Here is a 22516-nt window from a genome sequence, read left to right on the forward strand (position 1 = left end):
CTTTCACAGGCTCTTATGTATCCTCTTCTGGTAGCTTGTAAATCAGTAAGTAATTTACGTAAAGCTGCAGCCGAAGAAGTGGTTGAAAAAGTTCGACATCATAGCGGTGTACTCGTGGAACAGGTGAAATGATTTATCGCTTTAATTTCAAATTTTCTTATTTTTCTTTTCCTTTTCTTTTTATTAAAATAAAGAAATTATAAGTTGGTTTTTGTCTACAGGCAAAACTTGTATCAGAAGAACTAATTCGAGTTGCAATACTTTGGCACGAAATGTGGCATGAGGCATTAGAAGAAGCTAGTCGTCTGTATTTCGGTGAACATAATATTGAGGGGATGCTAAAGGTGCTAGAGCCATTGCATGACATGCTTGAAGAAGGCGTTTTGAGGAATAGTACGACCATAAAAGAGAGAGCATTCATTGAGGTTTTAACATAATTTCTGGGTGCTTTTGTCCTCTTTATTTTTTCGTAATTAATAGGTTGTGCTCATGTTGCATCTTTGTTTATATATTATCATAATCTCACACTATATAGCTCTTAGGTTTAGCTAAATGAACCTTCTAAACCTTCTGAACTTTTTTTTCCTGGAATAACAGATCAAACCATAGCTTGGAAATCTGTGATACCCCATACTTATCAAAAAATAATAATCTGTGATACCCCATATGATAAGGATAAGGGTAGGTAGTGTATTAGATTTCACATTGCTTGGGAATGAGAAGTTTTTGCTCTTTATAAGGTTCTAATGAGACTCCAATTGTATCATTGACTAGTCCTTTCGGAGTATAGGAAATGTGGTTTAGGTCTTCCATTGGAGTGTTACAATTGGTATCAGAGCCTATTCTAACCAGAAATGTGAGACTTGAGCTGTGCCACCTAAGATGGACTGGCCCGACTAGAATGTCGGGAATTTAAGGAGAGTAGATTGTGATACCCCATATGATAAGGATAATGGTATGTGGTGTATGAGATCCCACTCTGCTCTTTATAAGGTTCCAATGAGGCTCCAATTGTATCATTGACTAGTCATTTTGGAATACAGGCCATGAGATTTGGGCCTTCCATTGGGGTGTTACAAATTTTTTTCAGAAATCTTTAAATTCTTCCGTTTTGGACCCAAAGTATAAAGATAAAATCCACTTTCTATTTTTAATGGTATGTTCTTCTACCTCATTTGATTTTTAGGCATATCGTCATGAATTACAAGAGGCCTATGAATGTTGCATGAAATATAAGAGAACAGGAAAAGACGCTGAGCTAACTCAGGTATAAAATCTTTCCAGAGTAACTTGGTTCATTATTTACTGATCTATTTCCTGTCTATTTATGAGAATTTGTATGAAAGGTAATGGGTACTATAATAACTTGTTGCAGAGGCTTTTACAGGGCTGTAGTTAGTGACAGTTAATTGCTTCCGGTCTGTGGAATTGGTCCTTTCTTGTAGCTTTTTGGTGTCTGTTTTATTGGCATATCTGAAAATGTCATCGCCTATGAAAACCTACCCTTTCCACCACTTTCTTATCACTTGATATGTGACTAAGACGTGCATATAATTTTTAACTTACCCAAAAAAAAAAAAAAAAAAAAAAAAAAAGATCCATCAGGTCCACAGCCAATGTGCTTATGTTCATTGCAGTTGCTATTTTGAAACCCTACACAAGTGGCATCACGTGGGAACCATTCCACAACACCCCCCCACCCCCCCCCCCCCCCCCCCCCCCCCCCCCCCAAAAAAAAAAAAAAAAAAACACACCAAACACCAAAAATCCCTTTTGTATTGTAGTGTTCTAAGTTCACTCACAAAAATTATCGGTCAAGTCCCAAACCCCATTCTCAATTAAGGTGGGATCTAAGTTGACCTGAACCACCTTTTTTTTTTTTGGGTTGGGGGAGGGGAAGTTGGGGCTGGTAACACTTGGTGGAGTGTTAGGAGTCTGAGAAGCGGGAAAAGGTGGATGAGGACAACAAGGAGTGGACTTAAATTTCATGACTAGGGGATGGTTATGACAAGACAAAAACATGACAGTCAGACGGGGCTGCATAGATGGTGGTGTTGGTGGGGGGTAGAGATGATTGGGTCGTTCTGCAAGGGTTGACAAGCTTGGTTGTAGGACTCATGAGTGGGGAGAAGAAAGGAGATGGCCTGGAAAAGTTATGCCTCCTTTTTCTGTATCAGTAAACAAGAATTTATCATTGACATAGATAGACATAGCCAAGTACATGGGACATATACAAGAATGACACTAAGCATAAGTGTCTAGTGATACAAGGAAATCATGGATATTCAAGCCATTAAAATCTATTACAATCAACCAATGAAGTAAGGTATTAAAAAAAGAGTTCTAACTATAAGCTCGTTCATTGACTGCTCGCGATCTTTGAAGCTTCTTTGATTCCTCTCCCTCCAAAGACAACACAATAGGCAAATTGGGACCATCTTCCATATTGCCATGATCAGAGCATTACCACGCAGGTCTTTTCAACTTGCTAGGAAGTCAACCATCCTTCCCAGCATCACTCAAACTAGCCCCACTCTAGCAAACAATTCATTCCATAGAGTCATGGCAACCTCATAGTGAAGTAGCAAGTGATCAACGGTCAAGTCATTTAACGCTCTAGAGGCTTATTTTTCTCTTCACCAATATAATATTTTCCTTTGACCCCAATATTCAGCCCCTACCAAAGCTGAATATGTTTTCAACCTAAACAATCACAACGTTGATATTCAGCAGTGTCATTGTATTTGACTATAGTTTTAAAGTGTCTCATACACCTGTGTATGATCAATATGGACGTTCTCCACATACCTAGACTTCGAATCATCTTTTCTGCGTGGGTTATAAGCTTGTTCTCTGGGCCACTTTTCCTTTGCACTGCTCTTATAGCCTTTGATGGCCAAACTTACATGATTTCTTGTATCTTTTCCACTTCTAAATAGGTATTTCTCTTGTATACTTCTGATGTACTTTGGTTGTGCCTTTTGTGCTTTTTAATAAAGATTTCTCACCTATAAAAAAAAAAAAACGTGTTCTCTGCTCTTTACCCAGACATAAGTTATGGGACAGCAATCTGAGCTTAAGGGATCACTGGTTTTCTTCCTTTTTAATGTCATGAACAACCTGGTTGTAAAATTTAAGTTATGCCTTTGTCAGGCATGGGATCTCTATTATCACGTATTCAGACGGATAGATAAGCAGCTTCAAAGTCTTACCACCCTGGACCTGCGGGTAAGAAGAATCTCTATTTTCATTAGCTTTTTTTCCCACCATTATAATTGCATTTACAATGTTTTTCGACCAATGCAAAATAGTCTGTGTCTCCGGAGTTGTTAGAATGTCGCGATTTGGAGCTAGCTGTTCCTGGGACATATCGAGCTGGTAAGTTTGAGTGTATATTTTCATTAAGACGTATTGGAATTAGACCTTTGAGTTAACGTCCAAATTTCAGATTCACCAGTGGTGACAATTGCGTCATTCGCACCTCAGCTCGGTATTATACCATCTAAACAGCGGCCTCGGAAATTGACAATTCATGGGAGTGATGGTGATGATTATGCCTTCTTGCTAAAGGGACATGAAGATTTACGGCAAGATGAACGTGTCATGCAGGTAAGTTCAGGTGTCTGGAGTTAAGCATATCTTGCTTCTGTTGTCTATAGAGTTAAGTATAAAAATAATCCCTTGACATTTTTTTCTTTACTCCTATGGTCTTCAACTTTATGATTTTACTCCTTGAGTTTTATAATTTTATCAATTAAGCCCCTCTGTTAGATTTTCGTTACTTTATCGAATGGAAATCTTATGAAGCGACCTTATTGATAAAACTGTAAAACTCAAGGAGAAAAGCGATAAAATCAAAAACCCAAGAAGTAAAAAGACAACAGTGTAAAACCAGCAACTGATTTAGTACTAAACCCGTGTCTACATAAATATGCCTATTTTTCCACTTTTGTCATACACAAAAATATCCTGACATACTTGATCTTGCCAGCTTTTCGGTTTGGTGAATACTCTGTTGGAGAATTCTTGGAAAACTGGAGAAAAAGATCTATCTATTCAACGATATGATGTCATTCCCTTATCTCCAAACAGTGGATTGATTGGGTGGGTCCCAAATTGTGACACCCTTCACTATCTCATTCGAGAGTACAGAGAAGCCAGAAAGGTCAGTTGAAGCTTTCCCTCCCTCCCTCCCTTTGGGTGTGATTTGTATTTGCCTATGTTATAGTGTGCTTGCATGGGCTTTGGGGACAGGTGCTATTAACTGGTTTTATAATTTTGAGTCCTAGTGCATCGGTTTTAGAGTTGCTGCATGGTTTTTGAAATAACATTCCATGGTTTCAGATTGCGCTGAATCAAGAGCACAGAAATATGTTGAGCTTTGCCCCAGATTATGATCATTTGCCACTCGTTGCTAAAGTGGAAGTGTTCGATTATGCCCTTGAAACTACTGAAGGAAATGACCTAGCCAGGGTATTTATTCTTCCTCTCTGTGTTTATTGATTTTGTTCTGCTGTTACTATAGTCCACGAGCTGCATAGAGCTGGCTTTTGACAGGTTCTTTGGTTGAAAAGCCGGACTTCTGAGGTATGGCTTGAGAGGAGGACAAATTATACTAGAAGTTTAGCAGTCATGAGCATGGTATGTGTTTACCTTGTACCATCTTTCATGTTCTGATTTTTCTTCTCTCTTGCATGCTTCCCATGCTTTTGCGTTGTGCCTAATCTATGTATCCTCCCTTTACACCTTCCCCTCCCCATGAGAGAGAAGCTCAGTCCATTTTTTTAAATTTGCATCTCTAGAGTGCTTATATATATTGAGGCTTGACAACTTTTTCCATCAGGGTGGCCGCAAGTTTTTTTTTTTTTTTTTTTTTTTGTTTAATTATATGCTCTTTCAAGTTTTGAATGAGCTAAATATAGTTTCTCTGATTTCAGGTTGGTTACCTTCTTGGGTTAGGTGATCGTCATCCAAGTAATCTTATGCTACACCGCTCTAGGTACCATATAGTAAAGAAAACATTTAGGTGTGCTTTTTTTTAAGTTTTCCAGCGTCCTACATTTTAGTGCTCTGATGCAGTGGCAAGATCTTGCACATTGATTTTGGAGACTGCTTTGAAGCTTCAATGAACCGGGAGAAGTTTCCTGAGAAGGTATGTCATTTTTTGGTATAATGCCTCGAGTTTTGTGGATTTTTCTAGTTTGCAGTTCTTATATCTTGGAATTCACAATATAGGTACCCTTCCGCTTGACTAGAATGCTTGTGAAAGCTATGGAGGTTAGTGGTATTGAGGGCAACTTCCGTTCAACTTGTGAAAATGTGATGCAAGTTCTCCGAACAAATAAAGATAGTGTCATGGCCATGATGGAGGTAGATTCCTGTTTTTGCTTCTGTAAGCTTTGTTCCTAGAACAAGTTCATTTCCTAAATCAAATTACTGGAAGGGAGTGTGGGATGCACTCTCAAATACAGATACAAGTTTCTTCTTTTATTAATAATAAAACTTCATTAAAAAGTGCAAAAGGCTTGTCTAAAGTACATAGGATATAAACAAGAGACACCTATCTACATACAAGAAGTTAGAAGGAGAAACTATTGTATGGGTAAGTATCATTCAGTTTTAAGGAGCAATGGTTGTGGGGTATAAATAATTTGCTGATATATGGATAATAATTACAAGTACAAAAGAGTTATACATCCTGCAGTTAGCTGTTAAGGGGGGAGCTTGAGTATGGTTTTAATCCTCAAAGAAATAGCAAATGTTGCTTATTTGAAATGATAGACTAAGGAAGCTGATTCTGAGGTACAATTCAGGCCTTTGTTCACGATCCTCTTATCAATTGGCGTCTTTTCAACTTCAATGAAGTCCCACAAATTTCAGTGTTTGCGAGCACTAATGCCCCCCCTGTTGTGAATGCTGAAGACTCTGCTCCGAATAAAGAACTTCCTCAACCTCAACGGAGCGCTTTTGAAAGGGAAATCCTTCAGGTAATTTTGAATCTTAATTGTAAAATACTGTGAAATGGTTTTACTGAATTGTTCTCATAATTATCATTTTCTTGTGCAGGCTGTTAATCAACTCGGTGATGCTAATGAAGTCTTGAATGAGCGTGCTGTAGTTGTAATGGACCGTATGAGTAATAAACTTACTGGACGTGACTTTTCTACTTGTTCTCCAGTATCCACCAGTTCTGTTCAACATGGCGTTGACCAGACCACCTTAATTTCTGGAGATACCCGTGAAGTTGATCACGGATTGTCTGTTAAACTGCAAGTTCAAAAGTTGATTATCCAAGCTACATCACATGAAAATTTGTGCCAAAATTATGTCGGGTATGATGTTGCATTTTTTTCTCTGCTCTTATTTTATACTCATTCGGTGTTTTCTTTCAGACAGAATTTGTATAATATATTTCTCCACTATGAACCTTTGATCTATTATTGCCAAATGCTGCCAAAGCAAGGTAAATACAGTTACCAATTTGCAGTTGGGGATCATACCTGTGTCAGCCATTAGTTTTTCAAATATTCACGAGGCTAATGATGCAAAAGATGTTGAACTGGTTGTTCTGTCCATTGAAACTCCTTGAATTGCCTGCAACTGACTACATGCTGAATAGTGTTTAATCAATTATGAATTTAGGAAATTCTGCTATCTAATAATCGCTACTTGTTGGCCTTATTTCAGGTGGTGTCCTTTTTGGTAAGCGGAAAACAGTTGTATATATTGTATATATTTTGTACAGAGCTGGACCTTTTGATGAAACCTTTTGCTACTTCTCAATTATTGTATTATTGTATAGACGCAATTCCAATCAAGAAAACATGCATTCATTTTTCGTTTGATCTTTGCTCACAAGATTTGATTTGCTCCAGAAGTAAATATATTCAAACTGGCTTGAGTTGGAGGCTAACATGGTCAAATTCCCAATTTTTGGGAAGCAAATTAAACAATCATGCAGCATTTGAAGGTTTGTGATCCTTCAAGTGATCAATTACAGTAAACACTGGAACTTTGTGTGGAGAACTTGAGAAAACTACAGGTTGAGTTTTGCAGAGTCACCATAGAAGACACTTCTCAAACTTCCAAAGGATTCAAAAACCTTAATGACTGGTAACCAACAGCTCGCTTTCATAATTGCAGGCTCCGGTTTTTGAACTCGAGGTTATGAAAAAAACCAGGCCTCAGATAAATACTAAGGAAATACCAGGACAAAATATACACAGCAAAATTGGCACCCACAGTTTATATCATCAAGAATAAATGCCATATATAAAGATTTGAAAGTCTATAACCCAAAAAAGCTAATAACACTTAACAGAAGCGAAAAAGACTTAAGGAAAGAACGAAGAACAAAAACAGCTAAAGAAAAAAAAAAGAAAAAGCAAAAGTCTAGTTATATTGAAAAGCTTCGCTTGTTCATTGATTACTGGATTCACTATGTCAAGAAATTCTGTTGGGGAAGGCAGGCAGGTAGAATTCAATCCATTACGAGAAAAGAATCAGTGGCTGCCCCAACTTTTGTCTCAAATGGAAGTTTATGTGGACACACGAACACCACATAATTCGCTCATTTTGGCCTAGAAACAGCAGGGGAGTATCAGAAACATAGATATAGAGCATAGTTTGTGTACATAGTGGTGGCTTGAGCAAAGGGCATTTCATACCAGTCAGTAAATACTAGATTTGACTGTTCTTCAATTTCACAATGAGTCAAACCCCTGGCAAGAAGCATCATAACATTTTGCTTCCAGTCGTTAAGCAGTAGGTCTCTTCTTATGCTTGCTCTGCACAATGCTCAGAAGGAAATCTGTAAATATGTGCTCGTAGTCCGGCATTTTCCCGTACCCTGCAGTGGTTTCAAAAAGTTGTTCAACCACCACAGTCTGAATGCAATCTTGGCAAACAGACGGGGATATAAACTAATGCGTTCCTAAATTTTAAAACCGTTCTGAAGTCATTATACATGATGATTTTGCATTAGCCTTAAGCAAGTTTTACCATTCAAACATCCTCCTAATCTAGCCCATTCCCATTTTACAGCAAAACAAAAGATGTCAATACCACTCCCACAATAGTTATGAACTGTAAACATGTCGGAGAGCATTACAATTCAACAGTTACAGTCTTGCAGAATCCATAAATGAAACAACGGTATCGACCTAAATTGAATGAGAAAGTAGAGTAAATTTGACTTCAATGCAAATAGGTTATACTTGCCAGGAAAGTAGTTGATGTCAATGACATAAAATACATCTCTGGTCCCATGCTCTCGAATTATATCTATATTGAACAACCGAAGACCCTAGAAAATAGAGCATAACAAAGTCAATAGGAACAGAGAATGACCTATTTATTGTATATATCACCATGAATAAGTGAATAACAATAGGTTGAACCAGGAACAATTACCAATCGGTGACGGAGCTCCCTTGCAAGCTTCTCCAGCAGAAGTTGTGGAGGATGTTCTGCATTATAATATTACATGAAGCAAAGTGATGAGAGCTGCTAGGGCCAGCCAACTTATGAGAAAGCTCTTTGCATGCCTCAGACACTTAAAAATCACTTAATTGGATCATAAGATTGATGAAATAATATCAGACTGCTTTACAAATGAACAAAAAAAAAAAAAAAAAGTGGATTTGTGGATCAACCACTGTATCACTTACCCATTGAATTCTCATTTCTTGTATGTTAGAACTAACCTATTAATTGAGCTATAATTAATAAAACAGAATAGAGAATGTGTCATACCAAAATAACAAAGTGTATTCTAAATATGTATTAACTGAGTTTTTTATGCCAAAAAACTTGGGAATTAAAAAATCAAACACAATTATCTCACCAGCAACACTAGGTTCCAGATCTGCATCATCTGCGGAAGCAGAAGCGGATGAAACCCTTGGGAAACAGAACACACCAGCAACTTTTTCTAGCTCATGCTTACTGAAATTAGGTAGAGAGAAACGCCTTACAACCTTTATGATTTCCCCAACAATATAAACTTTGAAGAGAATGCCACCTAATAGTAAGGCAAGTGGAAAAAAAAATCAAATAAAACTTCAATAGTGGGTGAAATGAAAATGAAGGCATTCATGCAAGTAGCAACATTACCATGGTTAACAAACTCCTGAAGAACCAGAGGAGGTTCAAGTTCAGCAAGGGAGAATTGATCATAAGCAAGAAACAGTTCGTGTGACTTGGCACTTCCATCCACGATCAAAGGCTTTACAACTGAAATATAATTAGACACGGGATGCATTAAAAAAAATATGAAGTTAGGACACCCCCATACCATAATGATTATAGCAAATATACAAATCCTATATATAATTTATATATATATATATATATATATATTACCCACCCACCAACTGGTTGGCTCAATTTTTAGTGGCTTATGGTCAAACAATACAGATCCACCAGCTACCAAGAGGAAACCCAATAAGAAAACTGAGCTTAGAGGATCTAAACACTAAATCAGATACCGGTGGTCACCCCCCCCCCCCCCCCCCCCCCCCCCCCCCCCCCCCCCCCCCCCCCCCCCCCCCCCAAAAAAAAAAAAAAAGCCCCAATTCAAAGTGAGGAAAAAAACAGCAAAACATACCCAGTGGCAACTGTAACCCAGCTTTATTAACTTCATGAGGAATAGACGATGGATCTTTTGAAATGACCAGCTGCCTTGGAACACCAACCTTGCCTGAAAGAACAGTTGACGATCAGTGTAAAACTTAGCCCTTACTAACTATGAGCACTAGAGCACTACTTCCAAAAATAAAATAAAATGAGAAGGAAACAAAAAAGATCATTCTCACAGTTCACTAAAACAGTAGAGGATTACCATGGCAGTCAGACAAGTTTAAATCTGTCACATCCTGAAGCATGGACTGACGATTGTGCAGATGTTCTATGGCATCTGGAGGATCAAGGACTGTCACTTCAGGATGTTTTTGCCTGTAATCCTTCCAAAGGGAAAAAGGAAAAACAGAAAAGAGAAAAGTAAGTCCCACTCTAAGGGCACAACAAATGTTAAGATGGCGATATGATGAAGTTATTATGATCATTATGATTATGGTGGTAATGATGACTAAAGTTACTGCACTCTATCAATGAATTGAAAGAAATCATGAGTAGATTGCATCCATATAATACATACTACAAGTTGTATGTCAAGAAAGTGCAGTATCACGAGTTCAGCTGCTAGTACAATGCTAGATGGAAAAACACAAGTATCTAAGAGTATAGATGAACCTCAATGATGTTGCACCAATCCTTTCCTGACAACTGGAAAGAACATAAGGCTTGTGAGTCATTTAGTTGAGTATTAAATATGTATTATCAACATAAAATGGAAAAGATTTAGAAAAAAAAAAAGGGTCAAGCAATGGCATGATGACCAGTTTATAGTCAAATCACCATACACGACCAATAGAACCACAGCAATAGTTTAACAATAAAATGGTCATTCTACAAGTAGAATAATGAGAGGCTTGCAAAGAAGAAATCATCTCTAACCTTATGCAAAACAACATCAAAAGGACCTTGATCTGACAGAGGCCTGTTTAAATCAATGGCTACAAAGAATATCCCCTTATTCCTACAGCACAAAATCCAACATTTTGTAGGTCAGGCAACAGTCCAGGAACTTCAGTCATCGAAGGATAAAGCTTCCTTCATTCATAGCACACTCAACAAAGAAAGTTAAATAATAGTTTTCGCTTCTTCTTAGCTAAAAGAGAATATATTCAACTAAACACTCGACAAAGCATTTCAGGTCAAATGGCCATCAAACCATTTATTTATGCCAAACTTAAAAGCAACAACCTAGAATTGAGCTATTTAAACATTTTTTTTATATAAGTGCGAGCTATTTAAACATTATGGATAGCAATGACTTCATAAGTAATGTATATCAATGCTAATTTCCATGCAGTATGAAAGGAACAACCAGGAACTATATATATATATATATATGTCAAAATAAAATGATTCCAAATAATGCCAGTTGAAGCTCTAAACTGCTGAAACACGTCACTGTGAACAACAAAAGTTATAGTGGACAGTGTACAAAAATTAGTATCTGATAAAATATCTAAAATGTTCTCATACAGATGTACTAGTTCCATTGGCTGGGAGCACAAGCTGATAGACCAAGCAGTTAATATAACAAAGGACAATGCTAGGGCCATCGAGAAAGGTGACCCTGCATTGTACCAATAGTGCAAATTGCACTTTTCCTTTATTTTTATTTCAAACATTTTTTAAACCCCTTTAAACATTTAAAAAAAAATCGCAAACTCATTAAAAACTCTTACTTAACCATTAAGTAAAAAATAAAAAAAATAAAAAATAAAAAAAAGGAAGGATCAGTCACTTTTGGGAGGCACCATTCTCGGTGGCCCAATCATTTTCCTATCACAAAACACATGAATTGCAGGAAATCTTTGGACACATTGGTAAATAACCACTCTTGACAGGAAAAACCCAAGGTTCTACAGTAAAATATCGATTTTATAATAGATTAGAAACTACAGAGCAAGGCAACAGGAATTGGCTTGGGGTTCCTCATTCGTGGACTTAGCCAAACGGCATATATGGTAGAATATTCCCATTTTATAAATAGAAAACGGGAAGAAAACACCCGTGGACTTCAGATATCAACTATCAAGAAGGGAACCCGATTAGTCAATCCAAACAGTTGCCAAAGATTGGTTCGCGAAAGTGATCGTCTCTCGCCACTATCGACAAAGACAACCACCGTTGCAAAAGCCGCTTCTGCCGAAAGTATCGGAAACAAATAGAGACTAGAAAACAAACAGCCAAATCTTTGGGAAAACCACCAGATAAGGAAACTAAAAGGCCGAACCTTAAAACTCCAAACAAATAAAGACATACATATTTCTATATGATAAAAGGGCCAATTTCAATGCTATAAAAGCTAATCATCATCAATTGTACAAATCTTGGAAATTTAATTGGAATAGGTGGAAATAATGGAAGAATTTGTGAGGAAACGAATTGGTACGGGTCGAATAATACCAAGCGAGGCGGATAAGCTTTGGCTGCAAGAAGCTCTTCTTCTTTTTAGATGTCAATGCGTACCCGACGACGAGGTTTTGCGACTGTAACTGAGGGAACCCGATGCCGGTCGAATACGTCTGCAAATTCAAGCTCTTGGCCATCTTCTCCTCTTCCTCATCTTCTTCGATTTCACCGTTCAGCTTCATGCCCACGGGAAATAAAAAAAAAAAGAACCCTAATTGCAGATATCACACAGGGGATTGGAATTCGTTTTCTTGCTCCTTTTTTTTGTTGTTGTTATTTTCGTGTCGTTGGTGTTTGTTTTGTTCAGAAAGACTGGGAGGGTTTGTTATTAAAAATTTAGAATGGAGTTGGGAGCGGAATGTTGAATGAAATGAACCGAATCAAGGTGGGAAAGATGGAATCTTTTCATCTTGTTCGCTCTCTGTCTCTCTCTCAGCGTAGAGAATAGAGAGGTGCGGCTGGGTTTCACACTCTCTCTCCCTAGTGCCTCTTCTTCACAATCACCTAGAGAGAGACCCTCTTTTCAGAAATGTACATGTACTTAAAAGAAAGAGAGAGAATGGGTGCCTGTATTTATATATGAAACAGAATATTCAGTTTGCAGAGAGCGAGAGAGTCTAGAGAGAGAGAGAGAGAGAGAACATTGGGTTGCCGAAGAGACTTGCACACTGAATACAGCAAGCTTCACATACATTATACATACATATAACTATGATTTGATTGAGGAAGCAATGTTTTGAAGCTTCGCTGGGATTTTTCATTGATTTTCCTTCTATTTTTCCCTTCTCATTTTCATGCTCATTACAATGAAATTTCTTATCATAAAAATAATAAAAAAAAAAGTAAAAAAATCATTTTTAATTTAATGCAAAATGTCTCACTTTATGTCTATTTCTCCTTTATTTTAAAATTTAAAATTTAAATAAAAATTCGAAATTCCACCATAACACATGGAATAATAACCAACACGTTGGCTTATTTTGAAATAGACCGTTGAGTAAGTGAAATGGAGAACATTTTCTTGTCAAAGTTACGTAGGTTGTAAGGATTTCATGAATTTCACGTGAGAATTCTTTCATTTTTTATTTTAAACTATTGTTATTATTTTGGCCGGAAAAGTTGAGATTAATTTTGAGAATGACTTAATTCCGAATTATGCAGCAATCAATTAAAGGAACTCATTAATTAATGGGAGTGATCAAGACATGAACAAGCTTGAATTTACATGACAACTAAAATTTTGTTTGTTTTTATAAATGAGATGAATTGAGATTAAAATTAAAAAATTGAATAAAGTATCGTTTGAATATATTTTTTAATATTATTTTTATTTTTAAATTTAAAAAAATTAAATTATTTATTTTATTTTATATTAAAAATTTAAAAAATTATAATAATAAAATGAGATAAAATATTTTTTAAAAATAAAAAGGTAAAACTAATATTAATGTTCTCATCGAATAAATGTATTTATTCCTGCATGGAATAAATTAAAATAGTAGTAGCTAGGCAGAAAGATTTCATTCCCCAATTACTGAACTTAAGCCTGGCCTGTCCTGTCCTGTCCTGTCTTTCTTTAAAAATCATGTCAGCATGATGATCCTCGTGGTGCACAGCTTTTGGTATCAAAATGCATGAAAGTGGACAACCTGCAGGGCAGCATCTTTGCCGTATGCAGGGTTGTGGAATCAAAAACTGATAAACGAACGAGCTCGATCCCGTGACCGGATTCTCTCATCTTATCTTTTATTAGCTGCTAATTCATGTCAAACAGATCGTCAAGTTGTTGAATTTGCAAAACTTGCATCATCGTGCTAATTCGTTTGAGTGGTAAATTCTTTTCGATTCATTTTAATTTATTATTATAATTTTTTTAAATTTTAATACAAAATATAATAAATAATTTAATTTTTTTAAATATTAAAATAATAATAATATTAAAAAATAATATTCTAATAATATTTAATCATCTCAACTCAATTTAACTCAACTCAATTTAATATTTAAACGCAGGCTAAAACATCTTTTGTCAACTACACCAAATTACCCCCAAAAAGCGAATACATACGTACCCTAGAGTCAACAAAATCCATGTGTTTAAACCTGGCGCAGCCGGCATGCATCTTGATCTTCTAAACGTGCCTACCTAGCTAGCTAGCGACGTATTAATTCATGGGATTTAAAATTAATAGAAAAATTATATTTATTATGTTCACATATTAAACATAATTTTTTTTTAATAAATATGTGGTATATTAATGTCGAGTAGAATTCAATTAATTTGAGAAGAATCAAAAAAATTAAAGCACAAATTAACATAGTTAGTAATATAAAATTTAAATAACCTCATATTATATGTGGTTTCAAATCCCTACCCTTCGTGACCTCAAACAAACTAAACCAAAATCACGTGACAGCCTTTGGAATTAATGGGGTTACTGGTTAATAGCATTGGCATTGACTTTATTAATGTAGATCTACATTGGCTTCATTAAAATGTAAAAGTTTAAATTTTGAGCTACAATAATTTTAAGTACATCTTTAAATTTAAAGATATATTATTCATCATCAAAAGTAATATTTTATTATAAAAACTAAAACTAACTTCTTTCATCCGTAAGCGGTGTACAGTAATATAATAGTTTGCTATTTAAATAATAACCTAATTAAATTTGTATAGGGTTAATACTCTATGGTTATAGCTACATTAATTTTTATTTGTTATAATAATATAATATAATATTATTAGCTAAAAAGCCAGATGTTCTCATCTAATTCCAGGCCAGCAAAAAAGTTGTCAATGCTATCTGGGATGCCTTTGTTTTAATTTTTGATTATTAATCATTTGACTTTTTTTGGACAGTATAATTGTAAAATATGAAAAAAAAAATTAAAAAATTATTATTAAAAAAATAATATTATATTATTATTTTGATAAATCTAATGGCTAATCTAACGTGGAGTTATAGATATGAAGGTTTTATAATTATGGAAAAAATGTATTTTTCATCAAATTTTAAAAATAGTTTTAATGAAGCCAATGTTAATACTCTTATGGTATATTACTATGATTGAACCTCTTTAGAAAAGTGCATTCCAAACAAAATTAATGCCTAATAGTGAAATGAAATGAGATAGTTTTAAATAAAAGTTAAAAGTTGAATAAAATATTATTATAATATTATTTTTTTAATATTATTATTACTTAAAAATTTAAAAAAATTAAATTATTTATTATGTTTTATATAAAAATTTAAAAAAATTATAATAATAAAATGAGATAAAATAAAATCTTTTACCTAAGATGTCAACAATACTCAGACATCAAATAAGTAAAGGAAGTAGACAAAGTTAATATTGATGATGCACCACCAAATACGTCCCATCTTTAATTTGTCATAATATTACTGTTTTTTTCTCGTTCTTTTTTCTTTTTCTTTTCCTTTTCCTTTTCCTTTGTGACTTGGAATTCGATAGCTTGGGCGTGCAGCTCATTCAAGTTATCGAAGCATCATGTCAGAAAATGTTGTTGTTGGGCATGGAGAATATGCCTTTTGCCGAGAACAGTACTAGAGAATATGCTATGCCTATACTCAGAGACGTGCCAAGATTAATCCTTGGTTTATGCCCATAGTTTACTGCATTAATGTTGCAAACGCTACCCAAAGCTGCTGAACCACTCTAAATATAATCCATAGAATATATATATATATATATATATACCTAATTATAAACATAAATTAGAAGTAATACATGGGACACAAAAATATTATATAAAAATAAATTTACAAATTGATTATAATCTGTTAGATATATTTTATAATAAAATTAAATTTACAATTTAACATATCGCATCAATTAATTACGTCAGTTTATAAATTTATTTTTGTATAAATTTCTTTTGACTAAAGTATTTTTAACATAAATTGGTCATAGCTAGACAAATAGCTACGACTATAGGAGTGATTAAATAGTGTATATATATATATATATATATATATATATATATTATCTCTGTTTCTTCACGAGACAAATAGCTAGGCTAAAAGGCACTTTTTCCCCGTAAAAAAATGATGCATTGCATGTAGAATACTACGAGTGAATTAACGACGATTTTGTACCCAAACACAAAGGAAAAAGAGCCAACTTATGACAAAGATTAATTTGACAGTACTGGAAAAAACTTATAACGAAGTAAAAGGACAAAATTATTCAGAATATTGCATGCATGGTTTAGATCTACGATCGGTCTGCCTAACGTTATTTTCTAGCTGAAATCCAAAAAAGGCTTATAATATATGTATATATTATTTTCTGGGAAAATAACAGTAAAAACAAAGAAAAAGAATAATTAAGGTTTTACGGGAGTTTGAATGCAAAAGAGTAAAGATCAAGAAGGTGGGCATGCACGGATCATGGATGGATGGATGGATGTCATGCCAATAATATAATATAATCGGTGCCTAAAGGATAGTTATATATATAATTGGCAGCGCTTAAATTGTCTACTATAAAATGATATTTACAGTCGTAAGTGTGCAAGAGAATGCATCTGATTGCATTGTGGTTTTAATGCTTTTAGTCAAAACAACAGTGTGGGGAAGGGGTTTGAATATATAGGTTAACAACTGGCATCTCTATTATTTCAGTGGTCTGCAAATACAAGCATTTGAACCGATTCATCCCTTTTAAAGCATTTTATTAGAGCATTCTAATGATCAATTTTCGTCCCCCTGTTTATTTGGTGTATATTTTCACATCCAGATTCTGTAAATGTTGAACGTTTATTTATGATTTTGTATGGATAGCTATTTTCTTTGCTACCTTTAGACCTGGCTGGGTAATATGGATGTGGTATAACCACTCAGTGAGCATCCAAAGCAATCAACTCTGGTCTTCATATTTCTGTAAAAAAAAAAAAAAACTCTGGTCTTCATATTAATGCTTTTTGAGTACTTAAGTCTTCTTTGTTCTTTTTGAATCACATATATGTTTCACTCGCGTCACCACAAAACTAAAGTCTTTTAATTATTATCTGATTAATTTTAATTTATATATAAATACATTAAATAAATTTTACAATATTTAATATTATCCGTATCATAAAAAGATCACATTAAAATAAATATATAAATTAACATTACTTTATATCATACACTGAGAAAGACATGAAACTGATCAAAGATAAATTAACATTACTTTATAACATTAATTTTTTATTGTAACTTTTTTTTATTGTTGATGTGTACCCTGTAAAATGATCAAAGATGAATAACAAGCGCATAAGTTTTTTTTTATCTATTTCAATCCATCAGTATTATACTTTTGGTTTCTATATTTACTAAAATTTACTTTTTGTTTTTATTCATTAAATTATTCATTAATCATTTTTATTAAAACATATCATTTTTGTAGAAAATAGGGTTTCACTCTGATAGATTTTGAAGAAAGGAAGGAAATGAGTTTTCCGGAAAAAATATTCTATTTGCATTGAAATGTTATGGATGTACAGTAGAGTGTTTATAGACACATTGCAGCCTTAACAGAGTACATAGGCGCATGATATCAAGCAGCTAGTGCGCTGCTGTAATCGAATGCTTTACAGAACTTGTTAGAATATTTCAGAGCGCTACAATATAGCCAATCAGATTCTTACAACACAATCACAAGAATAAAATCTCAGTCTAGTCTACGTGACTCCAGAAACTTCTAGTGGATGAGCTGATTTGGTGGAGTCTTGCTGAATCATTTGTGAGCTGGAGATGACCTATTCAATAAGCCTCTGCGAGCCAAACGGCATGTCGATGATAGTGAGGCTCGTCCTTAGTGTGTGAAACCGAGAGGAGAGTAGAGGTTTGGTTAGAATGTCAGTCAACTGGTCTTTGGAAGGAAGAAATGCAACCTAAAGTGATTTTACAGCGACTCGATCGCGAACAAAGTGGAAATCAATTTCCATATGCTTTGTGCGGGAGTGAAGAACTGGATTGATTGATAGGTAGGTAGCTCCAAGATTATCACACCAAAGTAAGGGAGATTTGGGAAGGAATACAATACATGGAGTTCCTTAAGAAGGGACTGGATCCAAAGTAATTCAGAGATGGTATTGCCTAGAGACTTATATTCAGCCTCCGTGCTTGAGTGAGCAACAGTGCATTGCTTGCGGGAGCTCCAAGAGATTAAATTCTAACCAAGGAAAATGCAATAACCACTGGTAGAGCGGTGGTCATTAGGACAACCTGCTTGAGATACCGAAGAAGGCGATTTACAGCCTGCCAATGAGTGTATTTTGGACAGTGCATAAATTGACAGATTTTATTAACAATGAAGGTGATGTCAAGATGGGTCAAGGATAGATATTGAAGACTGCCGACGACACTCCGATAGAGTGTTTGATCAGCAAATGAGGGAGTATTAGATAGTGAAAAACGAGTTGAGGCAGCCATTGGAGATGTTACTCCTTTGGCAGAGAGCATATTGGTGTGACATAGTAAATCATGAATATACTTGCGCTGAGAGAGATGAATTCCATTTGAAAAATAGCATATTTCAAGCCCAAGAAAATAAGACAACTTCCCTAAATCTTTGACAGGAAAAGCTGAATCAAGAAAGATTACAAGACTATCAATTTGTGTTTGATCTAAACTGGTGACAACAATGTCATCAACATAGATTAAAACATAGATTAAAACAGATTGAGAAGAGTAAATGAACAAAGAAGGATCGGACTTGGAAGGAGTAAAACCGAATTTACACAATCGAGAACTGAGTTGGGTGAACCAAGCTCGTGGAGCTTGTTTAAGGCCATAAATGGCCTTCTTCAAACAACAAACATAATCAGGATAATCAGGATGAACAAACCCTATGGGTTGAGACATATAAACTGACTCATTGAGATCACCGTGTAAAAAGACGTTTTGGATGTCAAGTTGGTGAAGAGGCCAACCGTGAGATGCGGCCAAGGAGAGAACAACCCGAATAGTGTTGGGTTTTACAACAGGACTAAAGATTTCAGAGTAGTCAATACCTTCCTGTTGGTGAAACCCTTTGGCAACAAGTCTCGCTTTGCGTTGTTCAATTGTGTCGTTGGCTCTATGATTTGTACGAAATACCCACATGCAGCCAACAATATTAGAGGAAGGGAAGGGGGGAACAAGTGTCCAGGTTTGGCTCTGGATGAGAGCTTTGAATTCTGTAGTCATGGCATCATGCCATTCTGGGAACCGAGAAGCAATGGTATACGATTGTGGTTCATCGAGGATTTGAAGAGAAGCATTGAGACAATGGCGAGATGGAGGATATAAGATTTGACTGTCGGTGAAGATTTTGGGGCGAGAGGAGTTTGTTTTAGAACGGGTGACGATGGGAGATCGAGGTGGGGGTGGATTGGAGTCTTGAGGTGAATCTGTGGAAGCAGAGCTTGAAGACGAAGAAGAGTTTGGAGAGTTCGGGGAGACAACAACAGGGCTTGGAGTCGGGCTGTCATTAGAGAGTTGAGTGGGTGGGCTTTCAGATGAGAGAGAGTGAGATGGGCCGTGGGTGGTTGGTAATGAGACTGGTAAGAGTGTGTGAGTTTGTTGGGGAGAATGAGAGCCCAGTGTTGAATGAGAAGCATACGAAAAATATTTGTCATTGAAGACTACATCACGAGAGATGTACATTCTAGTTGAGGGAAGGTGAAGACATTTGTAACCTTTATGCATAGGACTGCAGCCAAGAAAAAGACATGGAAGGGAGCAGAAATCAATTTTGTGATTATTGTAAGGACGGAAATTGGGCCAACATTGAGACCCAAACACCTTAAGAAAAGAGTAATCGGGTTCTTGATTGTAGAGAAGGAGATGAGGGGATTTATTTTTGAGAGATGGTGAAGGGAAAAGATTAATCAAATAGGCCGCGGTTTGAAAAGCATCCGCCCAAAATTAAAAAGCTAGAGATGCTGTAGCTAAAAGGGCAAGACCCGTTTCTACAATGTGACGGTGTTTCCTCTCAACCACACTATTTTGTTGGTAGGTGTGAGGACAAGAGAGACGGTGCATAATGCCTTGAGAACTTAGAACATTTGTGAGAGGATGAAATTCACCACTCCAATCACTTTGGAGAATTTTTATTTTGGCATTTACTAAACATTCAACATATTTTTGGAAAAGGAGAAAGGTGGATGTTGCATCTCCCTTAGATGCAAGGGGATAAAACCATGTATAACGACTATAGTCATCCAGAAAAGAAATGTAATACCGAAAACCATCTCTTGATAAGTAAGGGGATGGACCCCAAATGTCTACAAAGATTAAATGTAAAGGTCATGTGGACCAATTAACGGAATGTTTAAAAGATAATTGCCTACACTTGGCAAGAGGACAACTATTACAAAAGAAGTCCAGCTGAGAAGGAACAAAAGGTAAACATTTGGTGTGCAAAATGTGGGAGACAAGCCGAAGAGAGGGATGACTGAGTCTGTGGTGTCACTGATCCACAGTTGTTCGTTCACCAAGAAGCACTAGATGATCTAATGAAGAACTAGAAGGAGAAGGGAAATGATAAAGTCCATTATGTGCAAGGCCTTGAATTAAAATTGCTCCCGTCTGTTTGTCCTTCACATAGAAAAAGGAGTCATGAAACTCAAAAAAGACGGCATTATCAGAACAAAAACGATTGATTGAAACAAGATTTTTGGTAATTTGCGGAACAAATAAAAGATTTCGAAGAAGAAATTTGGAATGAGAGGAAGAGAGAGAGGAATCACCGAAATGAGAAATGGGTAGAGCAGTACCATCTCCAACTTTGATTTGTTCAAGGCCAGAGTAAGCATCAGATGAGATGTTTAGATTTTGGAAGTCCGATGTGATGTGGTTCGTAGTAGCAGAGCCGGGATACCATTGTTTGTCAGTTGCTAATTGAGTATTTGTGTACTGGACAGACAAAGAACGCAGAAGGTCATATTGATATGCCTGGTCGAACCTATGATAGCATTGCAGGGCGACATGGCCTATTTTTTGATACACTTGGCAAGTGGGCTTGTTGTGTTGTTGCGGGGAGGTCTGCTGAAAAGGAGTAAAGGAGCGACCACCACGAGTGCGACCACCACGTTGATTGCCTCGGGGAGCTCGAGAAGAGGAGTTGGTTGTGTGATTAATAGAAGGTGTAGGAAGCAGACCTTATCGCATTGATGTAAGAGAGATGCGGCTTTCTAAGGTGAGAAGTAAATTAAAAAGTTCCGCAGATGAGATTGGGGTGGCACGAGTAGTTACAGAAATAACAAAGGTTTCAAACTCAGAGTTGAGTCCATTTAGAAGATAGGAAACAACTTCAGAGTCTCTCAATGGTTTGCCCGCAACAGTCATAATGTCAGGAAGGAGACGAACCTTGCGATAATAGTCTGTGATTGAGAGAGAACCCTTTTTAAGATTTGTGAGCTGATGTCTTATTTGGAAAATTTTAGCTTGGGACTGGGAGATAAACATCGTTTCAAGATTTATCCAAAGTTCCCTGGATGTGCGAGAGGCTATAGCCTGAGCCATAATAGTTTTTGTAAGGGAAGAGAGAAGAGCACTGAGTAAGAATTGGTCGGTGGGATGCCACTGAATGTAGGCAGGATTGGTTTGGGTTGAGGAAGAAATTGATGATGAGGGAGAGGGAGCTGGTAGAATAGGAGGTGGTAGGGGAAAAGAACCATCAATAAATTGATATAGCTCTTGGCCATGGAGGTAGGGAATAATCTAGGCTTTCCAGAGAATGTAGTTATCAGATCCAAGTTTGACAGAGACAATATAGGAAAGATTGGTTGGAAACTGGAAGGTAGTGGGTAGGTCTTTATCAGAAGAGGGAGCAGGATTTTTGCTAGCCATGGATAGACGTTAGTCGTAGTCCAGCTCTGGTACCATGATAGATTTTGAAGAAAGGAAGGAAAAGAGTTTTCTGGAATTCTATTTGCATTGAAATGTTATGAATGTATAGTGGAGTGTTTATAGACACATTGCAGCCTTAACAGAGTACATAGGCGCATGATATTAAGCAGCTGGTGCGCTGCTGTAACCAAATGCTTTACAGAGCTTGTTAGAATATTTCAGAGCACTACAATACAGTCAATCAGATTCTTACAACACAATCACAAGAATAAAATCTCAGCCTAGTCTACGTGACTCCAGAATCTTCCAGTGGATGAGCAGATTTGGTGGAGTCTTGCTGAATCATTTGTGAGCTGGAAATGACCTGTTCAATACACTCAACTAGGCAACGTGCAAAGCACATTGCTCCCTACCTAGTATGTATATATATATATTTACATGCAATATTAATTCCCTCGTTTTTGGAGATTTGTATGTGTGTGTGTGCATGTGTGTGTGTGTACGGTCAAATACTTTTTAATGGCCTTTGTTAAACTGATCATGTAATCAAAAGAAGCCGTAAGGTACAATTTATAAGCAATTCAATCATCATATATTTATGCCTCCTACTTAATTAATGCCACGCA

The 22516-nt window shown here is 36.1% G+C and overlaps 2 protein-coding genes across 6 annotated transcripts in view; one reads left to right on the top strand and one right to left on the bottom strand.

The window, feature by feature from the left end:
* Positions 1-6843, top strand: part of LOC121256967 (serine/threonine-protein kinase TOR-like) — a 46635-nt gene extending 39792 nt beyond the window's left edge. For all 3 annotated transcript variants that reach the window (XM_041157783.1, XM_041157785.1, XM_041157784.1), the window contains exons 43-57: positions 10-123; positions 222-425; positions 1187-1267; positions 3154-3228; positions 3312-3378; positions 3449-3609; positions 3992-4165; positions 4345-4473; positions 4558-4641; positions 4938-4999; positions 5080-5152; positions 5236-5370; positions 5814-5987; positions 6067-6332; positions 6688-6843. In XM_041157783.1, coding sequence (XP_041013717.1) covers positions 10-123; positions 222-425; positions 1187-1267; positions 3154-3228; positions 3312-3378; positions 3449-3609; positions 3992-4165; positions 4345-4473; positions 4558-4641; positions 4938-4999; positions 5080-5152; positions 5236-5370; positions 5814-5987; positions 6067-6332; positions 6688-6706 — 1818 coding nt within the window. In that variant the 3' untranslated portion in view covers positions 6707-6843. The remainder of the gene's footprint in view (positions 1-9; positions 124-221; positions 426-1186; positions 1268-3153; positions 3229-3311; positions 3379-3448; positions 3610-3991; positions 4166-4344; positions 4474-4557; positions 4642-4937; positions 5000-5079; positions 5153-5235; positions 5371-5813; positions 5988-6066; positions 6333-6687) is intronic.
* A 378-nt stretch (positions 6844-7221) lies between these two features.
* LOC121256968 (inositol-tetrakisphosphate 1-kinase 3-like) lies at positions 7222-12805 on the bottom strand. Of its 3 annotated transcripts, XM_041157786.1 has the most exons (11): positions 12040-12557; positions 10516-10597; positions 10252-10284; positions 9842-9962; positions 9608-9700; positions 9115-9234; positions 8846-9022; positions 8413-8468; positions 8221-8305; positions 7668-7849; positions 7222-7580 (listed from the first exon to the last, which is right to left on the bottom strand). In XM_041157786.1, exons 1-10 carry the CDS (start codon positions 12225-12227, stop codon positions 7758-7760), a joined length of 1047 nt encoding a protein of 348 aa, XP_041013720.1. In that variant the 5' UTR covers positions 12228-12557; the 3' UTR covers positions 7222-7580; positions 7668-7757. The 3 variants fall into 3 exon arrangements, with proteins under 3 accessions (XP_041013720.1, XP_041013723.1, XP_041013722.1); XM_041157788.1 differs by lacking the exon at positions 7222-7580 and having other exon boundaries at positions 7587-7787; positions 12040-12805; XM_041157789.1 differs by lacking the exons at positions 10252-10284; positions 10516-10597; positions 12040-12557 and adding an exon at positions 10106-10143 and having other exon boundaries at positions 9842-10005.
* Between the last annotated feature and the right edge of the window lie 9711 nt (positions 12806-22516).

Source organism: Juglans microcarpa x Juglans regia, chromosome 3S (assembly GCF_004785595.1).
Source record: "Juglans microcarpa x Juglans regia isolate MS1-56 chromosome 3S, Jm3101_v1.0, whole genome shotgun sequence".
Classification (NCBI taxonomy): Eukaryota; Viridiplantae; Streptophyta; class Magnoliopsida; order Fagales; family Juglandaceae; genus Juglans; species Juglans microcarpa x Juglans regia.

What these genes read in the sequence shown, in the direction of transcription:
- LOC121256968 (XM_041157786.1), bottom strand. Translation starts at nt 12,227, where the DNA reads ATGAAGCTGAACGGTGAAATCGAAGAAGATGAGGAAGAGGAGAAGATG. An exon ending in TCAGGAGTTTGTTAACCATG is followed by an intron (nt 9,023 to 9,114) that starts GTAATGTTGCTA and finishes CCTTACTATTAG; the next exon opens with GTGGCATTCTCTTCAAAGTT. An exon ending in TCTGGAACCTAGTGTTGCTG is followed by an intron (nt 8,469 to 8,845) that starts GTGAGATAATTG and finishes ATTATAATGCAG; the next exon opens with AACATCCTCCACAACTTCTG.